Source organism: Suricata suricatta, chromosome 1, assembly GCF_006229205.1.
Source record: "Suricata suricatta isolate VVHF042 chromosome 1, meerkat_22Aug2017_6uvM2_HiC, whole genome shotgun sequence".
NCBI classification, from domain to species: Eukaryota; Metazoa; Chordata; class Mammalia; order Carnivora; family Herpestidae; genus Suricata; species Suricata suricatta.
This window is the reverse complement of record NC_043700.1, coordinates 124,454,289-124,477,324: the sequence shown is the minus strand read 5'-3', so window position 1 is coordinate 124,477,324 and position 23,036 is coordinate 124,454,289. Positions and strand designations below refer to the sequence as shown.

Below are 23,036 nucleotides of genomic sequence, written 5' to 3'. Positions count from 1 at the left end.
CCTGAAGTTAACACCAGTCCAAATTCAAAGTCCTTTATCCTGGTCCCAATGCAACCAAACTTACATTTGTCTTGGCCCCAAATCTCCCTACAGCTCACAAGGGTATTTTGAACTTCATTCAATCTTTTATGACCTCTATTCCCCACAATGGGGTGCACAGAGGTATGTCAGTGGATGCATTTAGTACTTCTTCCCCTTAAAGCCCTTTTCTATATCTTAGTAGTTTCCATGAGCCCAAGCTTATTCTCAGCTCATTTTATGTGTCTGTCATTCATGCACATTTATTACTTCTTTTGTGCCAGTCTCTTCTTGTACACATCCTTCTAAAAGCTGAGTTCATGAGAATGATCAGAACAAGATTTTTTTTTCAGTTACTTTCCATTTTTCCGATTGTTCAATTAATGTTAATGAATTCATTGTGAGCCTCCCATTTCCTTTCTAATCCAGTTTCCTTTTGGTTTGTATGTAATATATCCCTGATTTTAGGAATTAAAAAATCTGCTTTCTAAACAATGTCCAAGTTTAGATATCTGACTATAGCTAGCATGTTCTTTATTTTTATGGACCCGAAACTGGCACTGGCATATTCCATTGAAATAATTTCTGCAACTTCCATTTAATCCTTATTGGCTATAACAAGGTTCAGAACATCTTTTTCCCTTGTAGCATAAGCTACCATCTGAGATGAGGCTATCAGCAAGATCAGTAAAGAATGCACCAACTATTTTGCTTTAGCAGAATGACACTTCCATGGTATAGAAATGTAGTTTTCAAACATCATCTTTAGCTGCCTCTAGGCCAGATCTGAAACTTGCATTAGGAGAGTAGCAGTCATATTCTTCATCTACCCAAGATACCTGTATTTGACAGTTGGTGTGTCTTATCCTGTGCTCTCATGCTAAGTTCTCCACTAGACTTAAATCTAGTAGCTTAAGCAGGAACTCCTTCTACATATTTCAGCAGGTGCTGTTTTACTTACACAGCATATAACCTCTTTTTGGCATATTCCTGTGCCTAGGAGATCATATTTTTCTATTATATTTTAGACTTATCTTATTATCTTACCAGCTCTAGTTAAAAAGTGCAAGTGTTAAAAAGTGTTGATCAGAGATACAGCTATAGCAAAGTCAATCACTTTTTAATACTTTAAAAAGAGACCTTTGCAAAGTACTACAGGAACCAGAGGGAGAAATTTAAGATCTATTTTTTTCTATTTAAAAGACAATTTATTTTAATTGTTTGGTAGCAAGACAGTGTATCTTTTTTCCATATTTTCTCTGGTGAATCACTGACATATTTATCATATTATCTATGTATTGTTCTTCCCTTCCCTCAAAGTTTAAAGTTCTCTTTATCAGTTTGGCAAGATTCCAGATAGAGGCATTCCTCTCAAATGTATTATAGTCTTTATAAGGAGTCTGGGTAAGAAAACCTAGTTTTTGGTTTTCTTTTGTTTTGGTAGAGTGCTACTTGATACTCATGGTCTCAACTGAAAGAAGGGATGAAAATACCCTTTCAACGACCAAAACAAGTGCCTAGCATTTTGTCATTCATTGCCATGTGAATCAACAAGTATAAAAGCAAGTATAAATGTGGTAAGTCTCAAGAAACCTCCTAAGGGAACCTACCATATCCATTCCATCATGATTTGCTTCAATATAAGTGAGAATGAAATACGATGCCTCCCCTGGAGTATGTGGTTTGGTTTATTGTTGGACTTTCTTTAGAGACCTACTTGCATTTCCCTAATGAGTAAGCGATAGGTTATAAATTATCAGCCAATGCATAAAAAGATGGAGATAGTATTGTTAAGGATTCCTTTACAGTTTGATAAAAATACTTCCCTTTACTGATGATAGTTGCCAGAGGATACATATGTGGGACTTAAAATCTGAAGGTGAACTTGAAAGTGTGCCAGACACAAGGGAAACAAAATGACATGGTAATATTATCTTCAGGAATTTGCCATCTACTCAGTAAGCTAGCACTCCTAACATAGCCATAAGCACATATCTCTGCTGTACACCAGGCCTGCATAAAAATCAGCCAGAGCACTAGCCCCCCATCAGTGATTTTGAGATGATTTTACAGCAGCAGGGAAACATCAATTCACAATTATTCTCCAATCAAAGAAGAATATAGATCAATTAAATACTTGACACAGAGATTATATTTCCTAAACAAAATTCAATAAACACAGGAACAATAATCTAAATTATATCCATGACATGTTATGACAAAGAATGATTTGTATAAAATGTCTTCCATTCAAAATATAAGCAACACTGAAGATTATATACCACAGTTACTTACTTTTACTATGATAATCCTTGCCATGTTTTCACATCTCTGGTTATCATTTCCTGTATACTCTACTTCAAACAGGGTATTGTAATTTTCTAGTAATTTAGCCATTATCTTGTTGCAGATGTCTTGTTCTTTCATGCCTTCAAGCCCAGGTGGTACACTAGAAGTAAGAGGGGAAAATGGGAGGAATTAATTTGTAAAAACAAAAATGGCAGTACAGTTGACTTAGGCAACTTAGGAGCTGACATCTTCTGTATGACTGATCAGCCTTCTTATAAGGACACATGGGATTTTCAACAAGCTCTATGGTGACATGTATGACGTTGATGGAACAACTGGCAAGTTCCCAAGATCTGCATCAGTAGCCTGTGCTTCATAAGAAAAGTACACGTTGTTTAGGAAGAAGTTATAGGTTAACACAGGTGCCATAAGTTTTGTACATATTCAAAATTACTATACATAAGGTAGTATTTATATAAGAGCAAAAGTGATAAAGAACAAATGTTATCACAAAAAGAATGTTTTATCATAAAAGAAATAGCCACAGAAATAATAGCAACACAATCTTTATTGAAAGATTGTTTAGATAATGCACAAAAAGTATATAAAAATATGAATACTTCTGGAAAAAACGCTGACACTACTGAAGCTGAGTGATGGGTGTATGGAAGACTTGTTATACTACATACTATTCCTTCTTCTTTTGGCTATGTTTAAAAATTTCCATGATTAAGAAAATGTGAAAAAGATCTTTTGAATGCAGAAGACACATAAATAAGGTAACAAAACAAGTACAGATTAGAAGATGAATTATCTCTTCAGTAACAGGGACAACTGACAGGATTGGTAGTTAAAACTGTTAAGAAAATAAATTTAAAAAAAGACAAAGGACAAGAGTTGAAAAATTCATAGAAGAAAACAATTGGACATCAATAATCTTATGCAAAGATAATCTCATTGAATAACCAGTGAAATGCATTTAAAAAGCAACACTGAGATGTCAATACCCATATATATTAGTTTCCCGTGGCTTCTGTTACAAATCATCATACAATGTTGCTTAAAATAACAGAAATTTATTCTTTCACAGTTCTGGAGGCCAGCAGAGTGCAATGAGTATCATCGGGAAGAAAGTAAATTATAGGCAGTGACACTAGCTGGTAGCATTCCTTGCCTGTGATTTCAATCCTTAGTCAAGGTCAGCAGGAGAAATATTTCCAGGACTTGAAACCTAGTCAAGAGATTCCCAGCATTTGCCAGCCTTGATATAAGAACTGCCATTGAGTCAACCAGGAAGTAAAAGAAAAAAAATTTAAAAACTACATAAAAACAAATTAAAATAAAAACACAACTGTTCAAAAGCTTTGGGATACAGCAAAAGTGGTTCTAAGTTTATAGCAATACAGGCCTACTTCAACAAGCAAAAAAATTCTTAAACAACATAACCTTTTACCTACACATACTAGGAAAACAACAAACAAAACCTAAAACCAGCAGAAGGAAAAAAATAATCAAGATTATAGGGGAAATAAGTGATATAGAAACTAAAGAAAAATAGCTCAATGAAACCAGGAGTTGGTTCTTTGGAAAAAAAATCAATAAAATTGATAAACCTCTAGTCAGACTTATCAAGAAAAAAAGAAAAAGGACCCAAATAAATAAAACCACAAATGAGAGAGACAAAACAACCAACACTCCAGAAATGCAAAGGATTATAAGACAACATTATGAAAAATAATATGCCAATAAATTGGACAACCTAAAAGAAATGGATAAATTCCTGGAAACATATAATCTTCCAAAAATGAAGCAGGAAGAAAATTTGAACAGACCAGAAAAGAAATTAAATCAGTGATCAAAAAACTCCCAACAAACAAAAGTCCAGGACCATATGGCTTCATAGGCAAAATCTACCAAATATTTAAAGAGTTAATACCTATTCTTCTTAAACTATTACAAAGAATAGAAAAGGAAGGAAAACTTCCAAATTCATTCTATGAGGCCAGCATAACACTATTGATACCCAAGCCAGACAAAGATACCACAAAAAAAAGAGTACAGGCCAATATCTCTCATGAATATGGGTGTAAAAGTCCTCAACAAAATACTAGGAAACAGAACCCAACAACACATTAAAAAAAATCATTTACCACAATCTAGTGTGATTTTTCCTGAGTTGCAAGAGTGGTTCAATATTCTCAAACCTATCAATGTGATACATCACATCAATAAGAGGATAAGAACCATATGATCATTTCAGTAGATGCAGAAAAAGCATTCAACAAAATACAGCATTCATTCATAATAAAAACTCTCAACAAAGTAGATTAAGAGGGAACATACCTGAACATAATAAAGGCCATATATGAAAAACCCATGACAATTCTGAGTGGGGCACCAGCTAATTCAGTCAGTAGAGTGTGCAACTCTTGATCTCAGGGTCGTGGGGTCAAAGCCCCACTCTGGGGGTGGAGATTACGTTAAGGAGAGAGAGACAGACAGACAGACAGACTTCTGAAAAACCCACAGCAAACATCATCTTCAATATGGAAAAACTGAGAGCCTTTCCCCTAAAGTGAGGAACAAGACAAGGATGTCCAATTCCACCACTTTTATTTTACATAATACTACAAGTCCTAGCCACAGCACTCAGAACACAAAAAGAAATAAAAGGCATCCAAATTGGTAAGGAAGAAGTAAAACTTTCACTATTTGGAGATGACATGATACTATACATAGAAAACCTGAAAGACTCCAGCTGAAAAACTGCTAGAACTGAAACGTAAACCATAAAATCTCAGGATACAATATCAATGCACAGAAATCTAGCACACTCTATACACCACCTATAATGAAGCAGCAGAAAGAGAAATTAAGAAAACAATCCCAATTACAATTGCACTCAAAATAAGACACCTAGGAATAAATGGAACCAAAAAGGTAAAAGACCTGTACTCTGGAAAATGATAAAACACTGATGAAAGAAATTGAAAATGACACCAAAAAATGGAAAGATGTTCCATGCTTCTGGATTGGAAGAACAAATATTGTTAAAATGCCTATAATACCCAAATTGATCTACACTTTTAATACAATACCTATAAACATATCAACAGCATTTTTCACAGAACTAGAACAAAGGATCCAAAAATTTGTATGAAACCACAAAAGACCCCAAATAGACAAAACAAACCTGAAAAAAAAAGCAAAGTTGGAGGCATCACAATTCCAGACTTCAAGTTAAATTACAAGTTCTAATGCATAGCTATAGTAATCAAAATAGTATGGTACTAGCACAAAAAATACACACATAAATCAATGGACCAGAACAGAAAACCCAGAAATAAACCCATGATTATATGGTCAATTAATCTTCAACAAAGCAGTAAAGAATATCCAGTGGGAAAAAGATGGACTCTTCAATAAATCATGTTAGGAGAACTGGATAAGAACATGCAGAAGAAATGAAACTGGACATTTTCATTTTCAAAAATTTTTTAACATTTATTTATTTTTGAGAGACAGGTAGAGCATCTGCAGGGGAGGGGCAGAGAGAGAGAGGGAGACAGAGAATCTGAAGCAGGCTCCAGGCTTTGAGCTGTTTATGAGCACAGAACTTGATGCGGGGCTCAAACTCACAAACCATGAGATCATGACCTGAGCTGAAGTTGGAGGCTCAACCAACTGAGCGACCCAGGCGCCTCTACTTTCTTAAATCATGCACCAAAAAAAATCTCAAGGTGGATTAAAAACCTAAATGTGACATCTGAAACCATAAAAATCCTAGAAGAGAGCACAAGCAGTAATTTCTTTGACATTGGCTATAGCAACTTTTTCCTAGATAGGTCCCCCAAGACAAAGGAAACAAAAGCAAAATTAAACTACTGGGACTCATCAAATTAAAACCTTTTGGACAGCAAAGGAGACAACCAAGAAAACTAAAAGGCAACCTATGGAATGGGAGAAGATACCTGCAAATGACATATTATTTGATAAGAGATTAATATCCAAAATATTTCAAGAATTTATATAACTCAACCCCCTAAAACCAAATATCCAATTAAAAAATGGGCAGACACTTATCCAAAAAAGACATACAGATGGCCAACAGACACATGAAAGATGCTAATCATCACTTTTCATCAAGGAAGTGCAAATCAGAACTACAATGAGATATCACTTCATATCTGTGAGAATGGCTTAAATTAAAAAACAAAAAAGAAAGAACAAGCGTTGGTGAGGATGTGGAGACAAAGGAACCTTCTTGCACTGTTGGTGGGAATGTAAACTGGTGCAGTCACTCTGGAAAACAGTACAGAGGTTCCACATAAAGTGAAAAATAGAAGTACCCACAACCCAGTAATCACTTTACTGGGTAATTACCCAAAGAATACATGAACACTAGTTCAAAGGAATACATGCACCCCTATGTTTACAGCAGCATTATTTACAAGAGCCAAGATATGGAAGCAGCGCAAGTATCTACTGATAAATGAGTGAATAAAGATGATGTGGTGTAACGGTCACCTGGGTGGCTCAGTTGCTTAAGTGTCTGACTTCGGCTCGTCATGATCTCACAGTCTGTAGGTCCAAGCCCCGCATTGGGCCCTGTGCTGACAGCTCAGAGCCTTGAGCCTGCTTCCGATTCCATCTCTCCCTCTCTGCCCCTTCCCCACATGCAGTCGCCTCTCTCTCTCAAAAATAAATAACATTAAAAAAAAAAAGATGATGTGGTGTATATATACAATGGAATGTTATTCAGCCATAATAAAGAATGAAATCTTGCCATTTGCAATGATGTGGAGGGAGCAAGAGAACACTAGAGCGTACAATGCTAAGTAAAATAAGTCAGTCAGAGAAAAACAAATATAAGATCTCCCTCATACGTGTAATCTAAGAAACAAAACAAATGAGCAAAAGGGGAAAAAAGAGAGAGACAAATCAAGAAACAGATTTTTTTTTAAACAACTCTTGATGATAGAGAATAAATTGCTGGTTACCAGGAGAGGTGGGCAAAAGGATGGATGAAATAGGTAATGTGGATAAAGGACTGCACTTATTGTGATGAGCACCAGGTGATTAAAATAAAAACTTAAAAATATAAAAAACTTCAATTAACAAAAAGAACAGTCATTGACCAGCTTCTTTTGTGTTTTTCTCCTGTTTGAAGCAGGACATATTAAATTTCATATAAAATAGTATATAATGCACAGTACTATATGTAATATAGTGTTTATAGTATATTATGTAACTACAATGTGACTATAATAATAAAATATAGGTGGTAATCTGTTTGATATCCATCTTGGTAATGATTTTTTGAATTTGCACCAAAAGCGAAGGCAACATAAGCAAAAACAAACAAGTGAGACTATATCAACTAAAAAGCTTCTGTACAGCAAAGAAAACCATCAGCAATATGAAAAGGCAACCTACCAGAAGGGAGAAAATATTTGCAAATCATGTATCTGATAAAAAGTTAATATTCAAAATACGTAACACATGCAATTCAGTAACAAAAGCAAATAACGTCATTTTAAAATAAGCAGAAGATCTGCATAGATATTTTTCTAAAGACAACATACAAATAGTCAATAGGTATATGAAAAGTCTTCACGATCACTAATCAAGAAAATGCAAATCAGCACCACAGTGAGATATCATGTCACACCTGTTAGAATGCCTGTTATCAAAAAGACAAGAAATGGCAAGTGTCAGCAAGAATGTGGGGCAAGGGGAACACTTGTGCATTGGTGGTGGGAATGTAAATTGGTACAGTCACTATGAAAAATAGAATGAAGCTTCCTCAAAAATTAAAAATAGAACTATTATATAATTAAGCAATTCCACTTTTGGATATTTATCCAAAGGAAATGAAAACACTAACTGAAAAAGGTATCTGCCACCCCTATGCCCACTGCAGCCAAGATACGGTAACAACCTCAATGTCCTTAATGCATCAGTAGGTAAAGAAGATATGGGATATGTGTGTCTACGCACGTGCGCGCACGTGCACACACACACACACACACACACACACACACACAAAGGAATATTATTCAGCCATAAAAGGGACAGAAATCTTGGCTTTTGCAACAACATGGATGTCTATGAAAGGCACAGTGACAAATGAAATAGGTCAGAGGAAGACAAATACCATAAAATTTCATGTATATGTGGAGTCTACAAAAACAAACAAGTGAACCCATAGATACAGAGAACAAATGAATAGTTGCCAGAGGTGAGGTGTGAGAGATGAATAGAGAGAGTGAAGGTGGTCTAAAGGTACAAACCCCCAGTTATATAAAAAAAAAAAGTGTAGTGGGGATGTAATGTATAGTATGGTAACTATAGTTAATAATACTGTATTGTATATTTGAAAGTTGCTAATAGTATATCTTAAAAATCTCATTATGAGAAGAAAAGGTTGTAAATATGTGTAGTGATTGATGTTAAACTTATCATTTTACTAATATACATATATTCAATGATTATGTTGTACCTAAAACTAATGTTACTTGTCACTTATAGCTATAAAAAAAGACAAAACATATTTTAAAAATGTAAAAAAAATATGTTTATATTTTGGGGCATAAAATATATAAAGATACAATTTTGTAACATCAATAACTGAAAGCGGTGGGGATAGAAAAAAAGCAGATTTATATTTTCAGTAATCTCTATGACCATTGTGGGGCATGAATTCATGACTGTGAAATCAAGAGTTGCATGCACCGCCTACTGAGTGACCCAGACACCCTGGAGCACAGTTTTTGTATGTTACTTGGACTAAAGCTAGTATGTATTCAAATTAGAGTATTATAGTTTTAGGATGTTAAATGTAATCACCATAAATAACCACAAAGAGAATACCTGCAGAATATACAAGAAAGAAAATGTGAAAGGAATTTCAATATTACACTACAAAAAATTTTAACTAAACACAAAAGAAAATTATAATGCAGGAAATGAGGGACAAAAAAGCTGCACTGTCTACAGAAAATAAATAGCACAATGACACAAGTCCCTCCTTATCAGTAATTATTTTAAAGATAAATGGATCGAACTCCCCAATCAAAAGATACTGACAGAAGGAATAAAGACACATAGTCTAATTATATTCTGTCTATGACAGACTCATTTGAGATCCAAAGCCACAGATTAAAAGGGATGAGAAAAGATATTGCATGTACATAGTAAGTAAAAGAGAGCAGAGATGGCTATAGTATTATACATAATAAACTTAAAAAAGGTTAAAAGAGACAAAGAAGGTAATTATATATTAACAGGTTTCAATACAGCAAGAAAATATAACAATTATAAACATTTGCACAGGTAATGACAGATCATCAAAATATATGAAGAAAAATGGACAGAATTTAAGGGAGAAATACACAGTTCTACAATAGTTCACAAGTTCAATATCCTAATCACAACAATGGATAGAACAACCAAACAGAAGATAAGTAACGAAACAGAAGACTTAAAAAACAAACCAGCTTGATCTAGCAGACATATACAGAATATTTTACCTAAATAAGCACTTTTCTCAAGTGTAAACAGGAGATTTTCCAGGAAATACCATATATTAGGCCATAAATTAAATCTCAATATATTTAAGAAAGACAATCAGTTTACAAAGTAACTTCTTGGACTGCAATGGGACAAAGTTAGAAATTAGTAACATTGAGAAAATCAGAAAATCCTCAAAATTGTGGAATTAACACATGCTTAAGCAATCAACAGAACAAAAAATTAATTTCAAGGAAAATTAGAAAACATTTAGAAATGAATGGAAATGAAAACAGAACAAACCAAAACTTATGGGATGCATCAAATAAAAACCTAACTTTACAGTTTAAAGAAATAGGAAAGGAAAGAAATTAAATACAAAGCTAGCAGAAATTGAAAAATTATAAATTAGAGCAGAGATCAATGAAATAGAGAAACACTAGAGAAGAAATGATAAAGTCAAAAGTAGATTCTTTGAAAAAAATCAACAAAATTGACAAACCTTTAACTAGATGAATTTTTTTTTAAAAAGGAGGGGGTTCAAATTGTTAAATTCTGAAGTTAAAGGTGGGAAATTGGTACTGATTCTATAGGACTAAAAGGAATTATAAGATTATAGTATGATATTTATAGACCAATGAACAGGATAACCCGAATGAAATAGACAAATTCCTAGAAACACAAAACCTACCAAGACTCAATCATGAAAATATAGAAAATCTGAATAGACCTATGGCTAATAAGATTGAATCAGTAATAAAAATTCCTCAACCATAAATGCTCTGGACCTGATGGCTTCATTGGTGAATTTTACAAACATTTAAACTAATACCAATTTTTCTCAAACATTTCCAAATAATTGAGGAGGAGAAATCATGTCTTAACTCAGTTTGCTAGACCAGCATTACCTTATGTCAAAGCAAGACAGAGACACTACAGGAAAACACATACCAGAGCTCTTTATGAACACTGATGCAAAAACTCTCAATAAGGTATCATCACATAGAATTTGGAAGCACATTAAAAGGGCTACAGAGCATGACCACATAGTATTTATTCCTGGAATGCAAGGATGATTCAACATACAAAAATCCGTCAATGTAATATGCCACATCACCAGAAAGAAGGAAAAAAACCAACATGGTCATCTTGATTGATGCAGAAAAAGCATCTGACAAAATTCAACACCATTTCATCAGCAAAAATTAAATAAAAAAATAAAAACAAATAGGAAAAATGGAAAACTATCTTAACACAATAAAAACTACACATGAAAAACCCTATAGCAAACATCATATTCAATGATGAAAGAATGAAAGCTTTTCCTTTAAGAGCAGGAATAAGGCAAAGATGCCTGCTTTCACTATTTGTATTAAACATAGTACTCGAAGTTCTAGCCAGAGCAATTGGGCAAGAAGGAAAGGAAGAAGTAGGAGCTCCTAGGTGGCTCAGTCAGTTAAAGTGTCTGACTTTGGCTCAGGTCATGATCTTGTGGTTCATGAGTTCAAGGCACATGTCAGGCTCTGTGCTGACAGCTCAGGGCTAGAGCCTGATTCAGATTCTGTGTGTGCCCCTCTCTCTGACCCTCCCCTGGTCATATGCTGTCTCTCTCTCAAAAATAAACATTAAAAAAATAATAAATTTGGAAAGGAAGAAGTAAAATTATCTCTGCTTCCTGATAATATGATCTTAAGATTTCTAAAAATTACACAAAAACCTGTTAGAACTGAAAAACAAATTAAGCAAGATAGCAGAACACAAAGTCAGCGAACAAAAATCAATTGCATTTCTATAAACAATGAACAATCTGAAAAGGAATTCACAAAACTATTCTATTTGCAGTAGCACTAAAAGGAATAATATATTTGGTAATATATTTAACCATGGAGGTGAAATGCTTATACAATGAAAACTATAAAATAATGGTTAAGGAAATTAAAAAAACAAATAAATGGAACCATATATCATGTTCCTGGATTGGAAGACTTAATATCATTAAAATGTGAATATTACCCAAAGCAACTTACAGTTTCTATGTAATTGCTTCCAAAATTCCAACAGTATATTTTTCATAAACAAAAAAGGCCATCTTAAAACTCATATGGCATCTCAAATGATCCTAATAGCCAAAACAAATGCAATAAAGAACAGAAATAGAAGACTCACATTTATTGATTTCAGAATTTACTACAAAGCTACAAAAATCAAAACAGTGAGGTACTGACATAAAGGCAGACTAATGGAATAGAGACCCCAGAAATGAACCTTTGCTTATATGGTCAAATGAGTTTTGACAAGGGTGCTAACACAACTGAATTAAAAATGGTCATTCTTTTTAAAATGGTACTGCAAAAACTGCATATGCACATACAGAAGAATGAAGTTGGCCCATCACCTAGCACTATATACAAAAATTCAAAATGGACCAAGAATCTAACACAGTAAAACTTACAAAACACATAAAGAGAAAACTTCATGACATTAAATTTGGCAATGATTTCTTGGATATGACACCTATGGCTCAGGCAACAACAACAAAACAGACAAAGTAGATCATGAAAGTTTTAAAAATTTGTGCATCAAAAGACACTATCTGTAGAGTAAAAAGGTAACCCACACAATCAGAGAAAATATCTATAAATCATGTATTTGATAAGGAACTCATTATCCAGAACACTTAAATTTCAACAACAAAAACCTGGTTTAAAAACTAGCAGACTTGAATAGACATTTCTCCAAAGGAGATATATGAATAGCCACTAAGCACATGAAAAGATGCTCAATATCACTAATCATCAGGGAAATGCAAATAAAAATTACAATATCACCTCACACCCATTAAGATGGCTAATATCAGAAAACCAGAAAACAACAAGTGTTGGTGAAAATGTACATAAACATTTTGAGACTGGATGATGGTGATGGTTGCACAACAGTGTTAATGTGTTTAAAATCACTGAACTGTACACTTAAATGGTTATGATGGTTACATTTTATGTTACCTGTATTTTACCAAAATAAAAAACATTTTTTTTAAAAAAGGAATTGCATTTCCCTCTGCATTGTGCATAAGACAACCAAGAACACTGATGTTTGGTTCTTATTACTCCTCAGTGATGACTGCTTGATGAAAGGCAGATAAAGTGACAAGGCAAGAGAGATTTGCAATAATCATAGTCACAGTAACAACATGTTAAAGCTATATACATTACACACATCACAGCATTTAACAAAAATAAGATTAATATTTATTCTTCAATAGAATTACTTTGATTACTTTATATGAAGTCTAGAGCTAGATTAAAAGCCAACCTTAAAAGAATTATTTAAAAAGCTGTATCTTGGGGGACTGCAGGGCTCAGTTAAACATCTGACTCTTGATTTCGGCTCAGGTCATGATTTCACAGTTCATGAGATCAAGTCCCATACTGGGCTCTGTGCTAACAGTGTGGAACCTGGTTGGGAATATCTCTCCCATCCCCCCGCCCCAGTAAATAAACATTTAAAAATAAGCCATATTTTAACACTCCTGTTATATAAATTTGAAGTTTACCCTAAATAGCTGATTTTACTTACCTAAATGTTCTGAAGACACTTTCATGAACCTCATGCCAAAAGTCTGATGTGGTGTTTACTATAAAATTTTCAGTGTTGTAAATGGTGTCCCCCACACAACGGTTCTGTGTTATGCATACCAGGTGGGACAATGGTTGAAGACTACTGCTCAGTGTAAGCAGTGGGAGTGTTCTGCCCCAATGGGGACAAAATGGTTCTTAGGGAAGATGAAAAAACTTACTCTTTTTGATATGTAAAGTACAGAGACATATAGAGCATATTCATGATGTTAAAATTTAACTGGTCGATGGAAGGATGTGATTGCCAGTGGAAAATATCTAAAAAGCCTCCTTAGGGAAATGATAATGTAAAACAAAAAACAAAGGTTGAAAAACCCTCCTCTAGTGCCTCCTCCAGTAAGTTACTGTGAAAGCTTTGAATATAGGACCTACTTGAGTCAACAATGCAGAGGAGAGTGGAGCTCTTAGAGAAAAGGGCCAGATGGAAGGGTCAAGGGAAGCATTTAGGATTCTGAGTTACCTGAAGGGTTCAGGAGTGCCTGGGTAGCTCAGTTAAATGTCCTACTCTTAACTTCAGCTCAGGTCATAATCCCACAGTTCATGAGACCAAGCCCCACGATGGGTTCTGCACTGTTAGCAGGATAAGAAAGGACAGAATAGGATAAGGAAAGAAGGACAGGGAAAGATAACAGCCTGCTTGGGATTCTGTCTCTTCCTCTCTCTTTCTGCACTTCCACTGCTGGTACTCTCTCACTCTTTCTCAAAAGAAACTAGAAAAAACAAAACAAAACAAAACAGTTTCAGTACCTGGTTCCACCACTTATATAAAGTGGCTCAACTAAGCCCTTGCTTCTTGCTTTATAAAATAGACATGTTAGAAATATTAATGTTGTAAGGATCTTGTGAAAATCAAATTTTTAAAAGTTATGTGAAAAATACTTTGCAAATCGATGGGGTCTTTGAAATAGTGGTTACCAAGGACTGTGGTGAAGGCATGGGTTGACTAGAAGGGAGATGAGGAACTTTTGGAATAATGGAAATAGTATCTTAGGTGTGGCGGTGGTGGTGATGAATTTTGTCAAATCCCATTAATACCATCCTCAAATGGATCATTCTGCAATAACTGTGCCTCAAGAAATCCAACTTTTAAAAAAAGTACCTTGCAAACCATAAATAATTGTACCAATGTTTTCTATTATGCAGATTAATTTCTACCTTTCACAGCAACAGTGTTGATTTACACCTAACTTGCCATTGGCTAAAATTCTCGTCTTTTTCATAGGAATTGCTATTAAACTAGGTCTTTCTAGTCCTGATCCCTCTTGAGAATCAAAGTGTAAGAATAAACATTTATTCACTAAGTATCTGCTAATTCTTCATCTATTTTTTCCATTTATGATATAATAAAAACAAGCACGTGTGATCTTCAATTTTTTTTCTAGCCTTGCTACTCAACATACTATTCTTCTCAGCTTTGTTTTGTTGACTACTTTAATATGCATAAAGTCTTGTCTTAATCTAAGTCATTAATAAAAGGCTTAAGTAGGTAAAGAGTCATGAGATGCTTCTTGTTTATTTTTACAGATGCTTTTCTTTTATATATATTTTTAATGTTTATTATTTTTGACACAGACAGAATGTGAGCAGGGGAGGGGCAGAGAGAAACAGATACAGAATCTGAAGCAGGCTCCAGGCTCTGAGCTGCCAGCACAGAGCTCAGCCCATGAACCATGAGATCATGACCTGAGCCAAAGTCAGACACTTAAATGCCTGAACCACCCAGGTGCCCTGAGATGCTTCATTTGTAACCTCTCTTTGGCTGTCATCATTCTGATTTGAATATGACTGCTTACCCAGTCCTGAACGTACCTAATTGCATTATGTCTAGATCACATTGCCCAAGCTTGTCTATACACATTCTACATAAATAATATGTCCTTAACATATTATTTTGCAGTATAAAAATGCTGATGTGCTGGGACATTCCCCCTAATGTGGTTTTTGGCAAAAGAAAAAAAAAACTATTATTGAAAGCAATCACTGGAGGCCAAGCTTATTAACTACTTTAAAAGGTGTGAAAGTTTCCCAATATGTCCTATCTATGAATCTATTGCAATTGATTTATACATATGATATGAATGAAAATTTAATAGAAATGAAAAGGTGGAAGATGTTTTTTAAAGATAACATTCAATAATAAAGCTCCAAATATTTCTTGGAATTGAGGTGAAGCAGTGGAAACAAAAGTTTCCAGAACTGTTTTTGTACCTGGCCCCACCCTTGGCAATGTTTCCTTCTTAAGAACTATTGATGTTGGTGCTTCCAGGCATTCAATTTATATTATGTGTGTCAGCTTCCATTTTTTCCCCCCTCTCAATGCAGATTTCATTGAATGCCACCGATAACACACTCAATGACTTAGTTGTTTCTACTCAAAAGCACTAATAGAACATAAAATTTCCTACCTAAAAGTTCTAGACTATTAAATTAACAATTAGCCTACCATGCAACCATGTTTTTCTAAAAATCAGTATTTTGGATACAATGGAAAATCTTACATGAATTAGTCAAGATATTTTCAAATATCCAGATGTTTGATATCAAGCTACCAGCATTTGGCTAGATAAGTTAATTTCTGAAAACTTTATACTGGATAACTAGGTATGTTTCAATCTCCGAGATATATAGATATAAGGTTTCATGAAAAAATAATAACTGATTATTCTTCTTAAGGATATTGATACTAAACCTACAAAAAGAAGAATTAGATAGAAGTCGATATACTTAGGCAATGAAGACTGGGGTATTATTGTTACTGTCATTTTCAGAAGTTCTCAAAAGATTTGCTATGTTACATATTATAACTAAGTATCTCTTTAAGGGTCTTATAGAAAAGCTATTAATGTTATAGAACCAAGGAGAATACAGAGATAAAGGTAAAGGGGTGGATGGGGTTTTTCTGAACCACTACCAGAATTAAAAGAGAGTAACAGTATCAGTGTCTCAAAGATAACATAACTGGTTATCTGAAAGGGTCACAATCAGAAAGGGCATATCAAATTCTGGTGAAGGTGAGTGCCCAAGTTTAAAATTTGCCTCAAATTTTCCATTAGTCCCATTTTTATGCAAGGATGTGGCTGATACTAAAGCAGTAGTATTTACTAAAGAGTAACAGTGATGGGTTAATAACTCAATTAAGACCTTATTAAATTGTAAGACCCAGAAACAGGGTATCTGTGGAGTTTTAGATAACCTACATCAGACAGAAAAACTAAAACATGACAAGAAATGACACACAGAGGGAAGTGGGGTTCATGTACAGAGCTATGAGCCTTTCACAGGTTGCTCTGTTGCAGACCAGGAAGAGCGAAGGGCTTGGGGCCAGGTGACTGTGCTGCTGTGGTGCTTCTGACGGACACCACTCTTGCCACCAGGCAGCTCATTTTCAACGTCAGCATTCAGTTCTGAGTGACATCATCTCCTGCACTGAGTTCACAGACACTCACCTCTCATTTCAAAGCATGAGGTGAAAATATCTCACTTTCCGTTTGAAGAATTAATTTCAGGGTGTTACCCATATGAAAAATTTCAAAGTCACTGATAACAGAGAGTATCAGTTTTAGCCCTGGTCTTGCTTATGAATCTTATGCCCACCAGAAGTGATTAGGATGAGACTGTTAGAAGTCTGAATGCCTCAAGTAACTTCTAGTTTTATTTTTCATCATTTTCTCCTGGTTTTAGCATCTGATGACATAACAATACATTTTCTTATCTTCAATACATCTCATAGCTTCTACACATGATGTTCCTTTGTTTCCTGTAAACTCCTTCCTCTTCATTTAGTTAAGTCTGTTTATCTTCCAACTAAGTTATGTCCCCCATCCCACCAGAATTAACTGCTGCTTCCTTATTCTAACAGAATTCATTTCATCTTCTAGCATAGCACTTATTAGATTTTGTTTTGTGTCATAACGTGCTGTGAAGATATTTCTCTCCATTACACTGTGAGTTATCTTAAGAGCAGGGAGTCTAACTCATTTAAATCTCCAATGTGACTTACAAACAAAAAACCTAAAAAATTTGCATACTCTTAGATGCAGAACTTATCTTTCTAGTTCCTTTTCAATGTATCTAAAAAGTTACTTGCCACTTTCAGTTAGAGGATGAGTAAGTTCTAATGAATAGCATCATGATTACAGATAAAAATACATTATATATTTGAAAGTTGCTAAGAGAGTAGATCTTAAATGTTCTCAACGCAAAAAAGAAATGGTAATTATGTGATGTGATAGAGGTGTTAGCTAATGCTATGGTGGCAACCTTTTACAATATATAAGGACATCCAATCAATACACTGTACATCTTAAATTTACAATGTTACATGCTAATTATGTCTCAATGAAGCCGGGGAAAAAATAAATTCTTAATGTCACCAAAAAATGTTAATTTCCTCTTTGCACATAAGTGGACCATATGTTTGAACTGCATAATATAAAATATAGTGTAAATATATACTCAATGTTCTTTTTGTTTGTATCAGAATAAATAGTATAGATAATACATTTCATCTCCAATGGGAAGAAATATTCCCCAAATTAGCAAGTTAAAGGTAAAACCACCCATCTCTGATCTAAATAACCTTTGGGAAGAAACAACTGGAATGTGTCCAAATGAGCCAAAAACATATTGGGCAAGGCTTTTGACAAAATACCAAAAGCACATTGTCTTCACCCGGAGTTCATCTTGCAATGCTCCTGAAGGTAAAAGAAAACTTGGATCGTTCATTGTTATAGTATCAATCCATTTTCAGGTCTCAGTAGAGATACATAACAGCAGTTATCAAAATAGCAAAACAATAGCAACACAACAACAACAAACAGCTCAGAGTCTCAAATCATCTTTATAATAGTTTGAAAGAAATCTTTTGATATGATGCCCAGCTTCATGGTATCTGACAGCAGTCTAGCTATAAATTCTCAAGAGACTGATGAATCTTAGTTAAAACATGGTGAAAATGTAAAAAAAAAAAAAGTAACGCCATATAATTCATTTTTCCCAGGTACTCTTTACAGATGCATGTGCTTTATTCTAAACATTAGGTCAGTGAATACTACAGAAAGGTTTCTTCAAGTAACAAATCTGACTAACACAAATTTCAGCTCCCTGCCTCCTCCTCCTCTTTTTTTTTTTAACTGTGGTTAAAAAACATGTAAAATTTACCATCTTAACCATTTTTAGGTGTATAGTTCAGTAGTGTTAAGTATATTCACATTGTGAAAGAGATCACCAAAAATTTTCATCTTGCAAAACTGAAACTCAACAACCTTTAAACTACAACCCCCTTTTCCAGTTCCCCCAGGCCCTGGCAACCAACATTCTGCTTTCTGTTTCTATGAATTTGACTACTTTTGATACTTCAGAGATGTGTCATCCTATAGCATTTGTCTTACTGTGGATTCTTCCACTTAGCATAATGTCCTCCAGGTCCATCAACGTTGATGCAAATGACAGGCCTTCCTTCCTCTTGAAGGCTGAATAATATTCTCCTGTATGTATCTACCACATTTTGCTTGTCCATCCATCCAATAAATTGATGTTTTGTTGCTAATGTGCCTTGTCTCTTTTTATATGAAATGTTAAATAGGAACAGAGCATTTAAATAGCAGGACAAGAAAGAATGGATTAAGAACAATGAACAAATTCTAAAGTCAGTCTTTATCCAACAGAAGTGAGCCAAAATATTTGGAAATAACATTTTCTGTTTACTCCAGAAAAATAAAAGAAAATGCTGGACTTCCCGAATTTAGTTGGTCTGCCAAAAGTGAAGACAAGTGAGTCCTGAGAAAATCCAAAATAAGGCAAATTTAGACAACACATAATACCTTATAAGGTACTATATATTTCTGTATTCTTTAGTCTAAGGAATTTTTTAAAAATATATTTATTTTTAAAATTTACATCCAAGTTAGTTAGCATATAGTGCAACAATGATTTCAGGAGTAGATTCCTTAATGTCCCTTACCCATTTAGCCCATCCCCCTTGCCAGTACCCCTCTAGTAACCCTCTGTTTGTTCTCCATGTTTAAAAGTCTCTTATGTTTTTGGCCCCCTCTCTGTTTTTATATTATTTTTGTTTCCCTTCCCTTATGTTCATCTGTTTTGTATCTTAAAGTCCTCATATAAGTGAAGTGATATGATATTTGTCTTTCTCTAATTTCGCTTAGCATGATACCCTTTAGTTCCATCCATGTAGTTGCAAATGGCAAGATTTCATTCTTTGATTGCCAAGTAATACTCCATCATGTATACAATATTTTCTTTATCGATTCATCCATCGATGGACATTTGTAGTCTAAGGACAATTTTGTCAATTTTCCAAAAAAGTAAATACTTTATCAGTATTAAATGAGAATTTTATCAGCAAAAATGAAAATGAATTCATGACCCATGAACTTATTTCTTGTATTTATTTCTTTAGGGCATCCCAGGTAAACACAGGAGATTCCCACTACCCAAGAAGAGTTAGAATACTTTTCTAAGCACTAAACTGTCAGCTATCTATCCATAAATCCAACCATTCATCCATGACCAATTAATCAAAGTACCAGAGGCCAGGCAAACACTGGCACTTCTACACAGATAATGGATAAATTCACCTTCTTTCCCCAAGAAGTTTGTAAGTGGTATCAGGGGGAGTGGTCAGAAAGATGACAAATGTTAACAGGCTTAAACAACTACACAAAAGATGACAGGAATACAAAATATAAGGCTGTTCAAAATGTTGTATCTCCAAGAAAAATAATTATTACTTGTTATTCCTACTACCATCATTTTCTCTTTCCTAGCCCTTAATTATAATCTCACTGGAATATCACTCTGTGAGGTCAAATCAGTACAGGTTAAAGAAACTCCACTGTGCTTAAAACTGCTCATACATTTGTAACTTTCACAAAGGTTTTCTTAAGATTAGATGATACTTAGTTTTATATTTCCTCTTAGTTTCAGCTGCAGCAGAGCACCAGATAAAAGACCTTGCATAATTTTAAAGTAAATTCACAATATTAATATAACATATCTCAAAACAGGTAATCCCCAAGTGATAAATAGCTGTGCCTGAAAAATTCACATTGTAACTCTGGACAACTGTAAAAACTGATGAAAGAAATGAGAGGTGATACTAACAAATGGGAACATTCCATGCTCATGAACTGGAAGAATTAGTATTGTTAAAATGTCCATTGCTATGCAAAGCAATCCATGGATTCAATGCATTCCATATCAAAATAGCAACATTTTTTTTTCAGAGAACTACAATAAACAATAAACCACAAAAGACCTGAAATAGCCAGACCAATCCCGAGAAAGAACAAAGCTGGACATATCACAATCCCAAATTTGAAGATAGACTATAAAGCAGTAATAATTGAAATAGTATGGTGCCAATGCAAAAACAGACACAAATAGAACAGACTAGAGAGCCCAGAAATAAACTTTATCTGGTCATTTAATCTATGGCAAAGGAGGCAAGAATATACAATGGGGAAAAGTTGGTCTCTTCAACCATTGGTGTTGAGAAAACTGGACAGCAACATGCACAAGAATGAAACTGAACTACTTTCTAACACCATACACAAAAACAAACTCAAAATGGATTAAAGACCTAAATGTGAGACCTGAAACCATAAAAATCTCAAAAGAAAACACAAGTAGTAATTTCTCTGACATTGGACATAGTAACATTTTTCTAAATATGTCTCCAAAATAAACTATTGGGACTACATAAAAATAAAATTAGCTTTTGCACAGTGATGGAAACCATCAACAAAACAGAAAGCAAACCTGTTAAACAGGAGAAGACATTTGAAAATCATGTGTCTGTTGGTTAACATCCAAAATATATGAAGAATTTGTATTAAACCAAAACAACAAATAATCCAGTTAAAATAAGAAGACATGAATAGACATTTTCCCAAAGACATACAGATGGCCAACAGACACATGAAAAGATGCTCATCATTTCTCATCAAAGAAATGCAAATCAAAAGTGCAATGAGATATCACCTCATACTGGTGAGAGTGGCTGAAATCAACACCACAAGAAACAACAGGTGTTGGCAAGGATGAGGAAAAAAAGGAACCCTTGTGCACTTTTGGTGGGAATGCAAACTGGTGTAGTCACTGTGGGACAGTATGGAGGTTCCTCATAATATTAAAAACAGAACTTCTATATTATCCAGTAATCCCAGTACTGGCTATTTACCCAAGAAAACAACAACACTAATGTGTAAAGATAGATGCACCTCTGTTTATTACATTATTACAATAGCCAAAATATGGAAACAAACTAAGTATCCATCAGTAGACAAATGGATAAAGAAATGTGGTGTGTGCATATGTGTGTGTGTGTGTGTGTATACACACACATAAATATGATGCAACCACAAAAGGATGAGATCTTGCCATATGTGACAACATGGATGGACCTATTATGCTAAGTGAAATAAACCAGACTGAGAAAGACAAATATCACATGATTCCACTCATATGTGGAGTCTAAAAAACAAGTGAATAAACAAGCAAAAACCAGAATCAGACACATAAACACAGAGAACTAATGGTTGCACAAGAAAAAAGCGGTGGGGCGATGGGCCACATGGTGAGGAGAAGCAGGGGGTGCAGGTTTCCAGTGATGGAATAAATAAGTCATGGGAATAAAAGATTCAGCATGGGGAATACAGTCAACTGTATAATAAAAGCATTATAGGATGACAGTAGCTACACTTGTGAGCATAGCATAACCTATAAACTTGTTGAATTACTATGTTGTACACCTGAAACTAATGTAATATTGTGTGTCAACTATACTCAAGAAATTTAAAAAAATTCACATTGTAGGTCACCTAGAACATAGAAGATATTCTCTCATAAAATAAAAAAGCATGGTGCTTAGGTTCTTATGTCACACTCCAAAAACTCAGTTTAGCATACAATTCAATGACTTATATTCCTCACAACATATATGAGACTAGGAGAGTGAGAGGAGCATATTATATTGTGTTAAGAAATATTTTATGTGACTTTATTCTGGAACCTGAAAAATGTAACAAAGAGAAGTCGAAGAGGAATGTGTATTGGGTACTTACTATGTGCTATGGACAGCATGCTAAACATTTTGAATTCATGGTCTTATTTAATCCTCACAACAATCCTAGGAGGAAGATGCTGCTATAACCACTGCAACATGATGCAAAGTGAAAAAAACAGACACAAGAAACTAAGATGTGATTCCATCTGCATGGAATGTCAAGAAAGGGAAAATTTAGAGAAACAGACAGTAGACAGGTTAGGGGCCGAGTAGATAGATTGGAGACTGAGTCAACTGTAAAGTGGGCTTGAAGTCTCATTGGAGGAGCAAAAATGTAAAAATGTACCCAAATTGACTTGGTAGTGGTTATATCATTAAGCAAATTTACTAAAAAATCACCAAATCATATACTTGAAATGGATGTATCTTATAACATGTAAAAATATACCCCACTAAAGCTGTTACAAAGAAAAAAGATAAACACAGGCTTAGAGTATAAGGAAAGTACCCACAGTCACTACGTTACTTTCCTATTGTTGCTATAACAAATTACCAAA

General features: G+C 34.4%; 1 protein-coding gene across 1 annotated transcript in view; it reads right to left on the bottom strand.

The window, feature by feature from the left end:
* The window catches only part of FAM13A (family with sequence similarity 13 member A), a 313,453-nt gene that overhangs the window by 195,751 nt on the left and 94,666 nt on the right, over positions 1-23,036 (bottom strand). Inside the window, exon 5 of the mRNA XM_029943172.1 lies at positions 2,314-2,467. Within this exon, the coding sequence (XP_029799032.1) occupies positions 2,314-2,467 (154 nt within the window). The remainder of the gene's footprint in view (positions 1-2,313; positions 2,468-23,036) is intronic.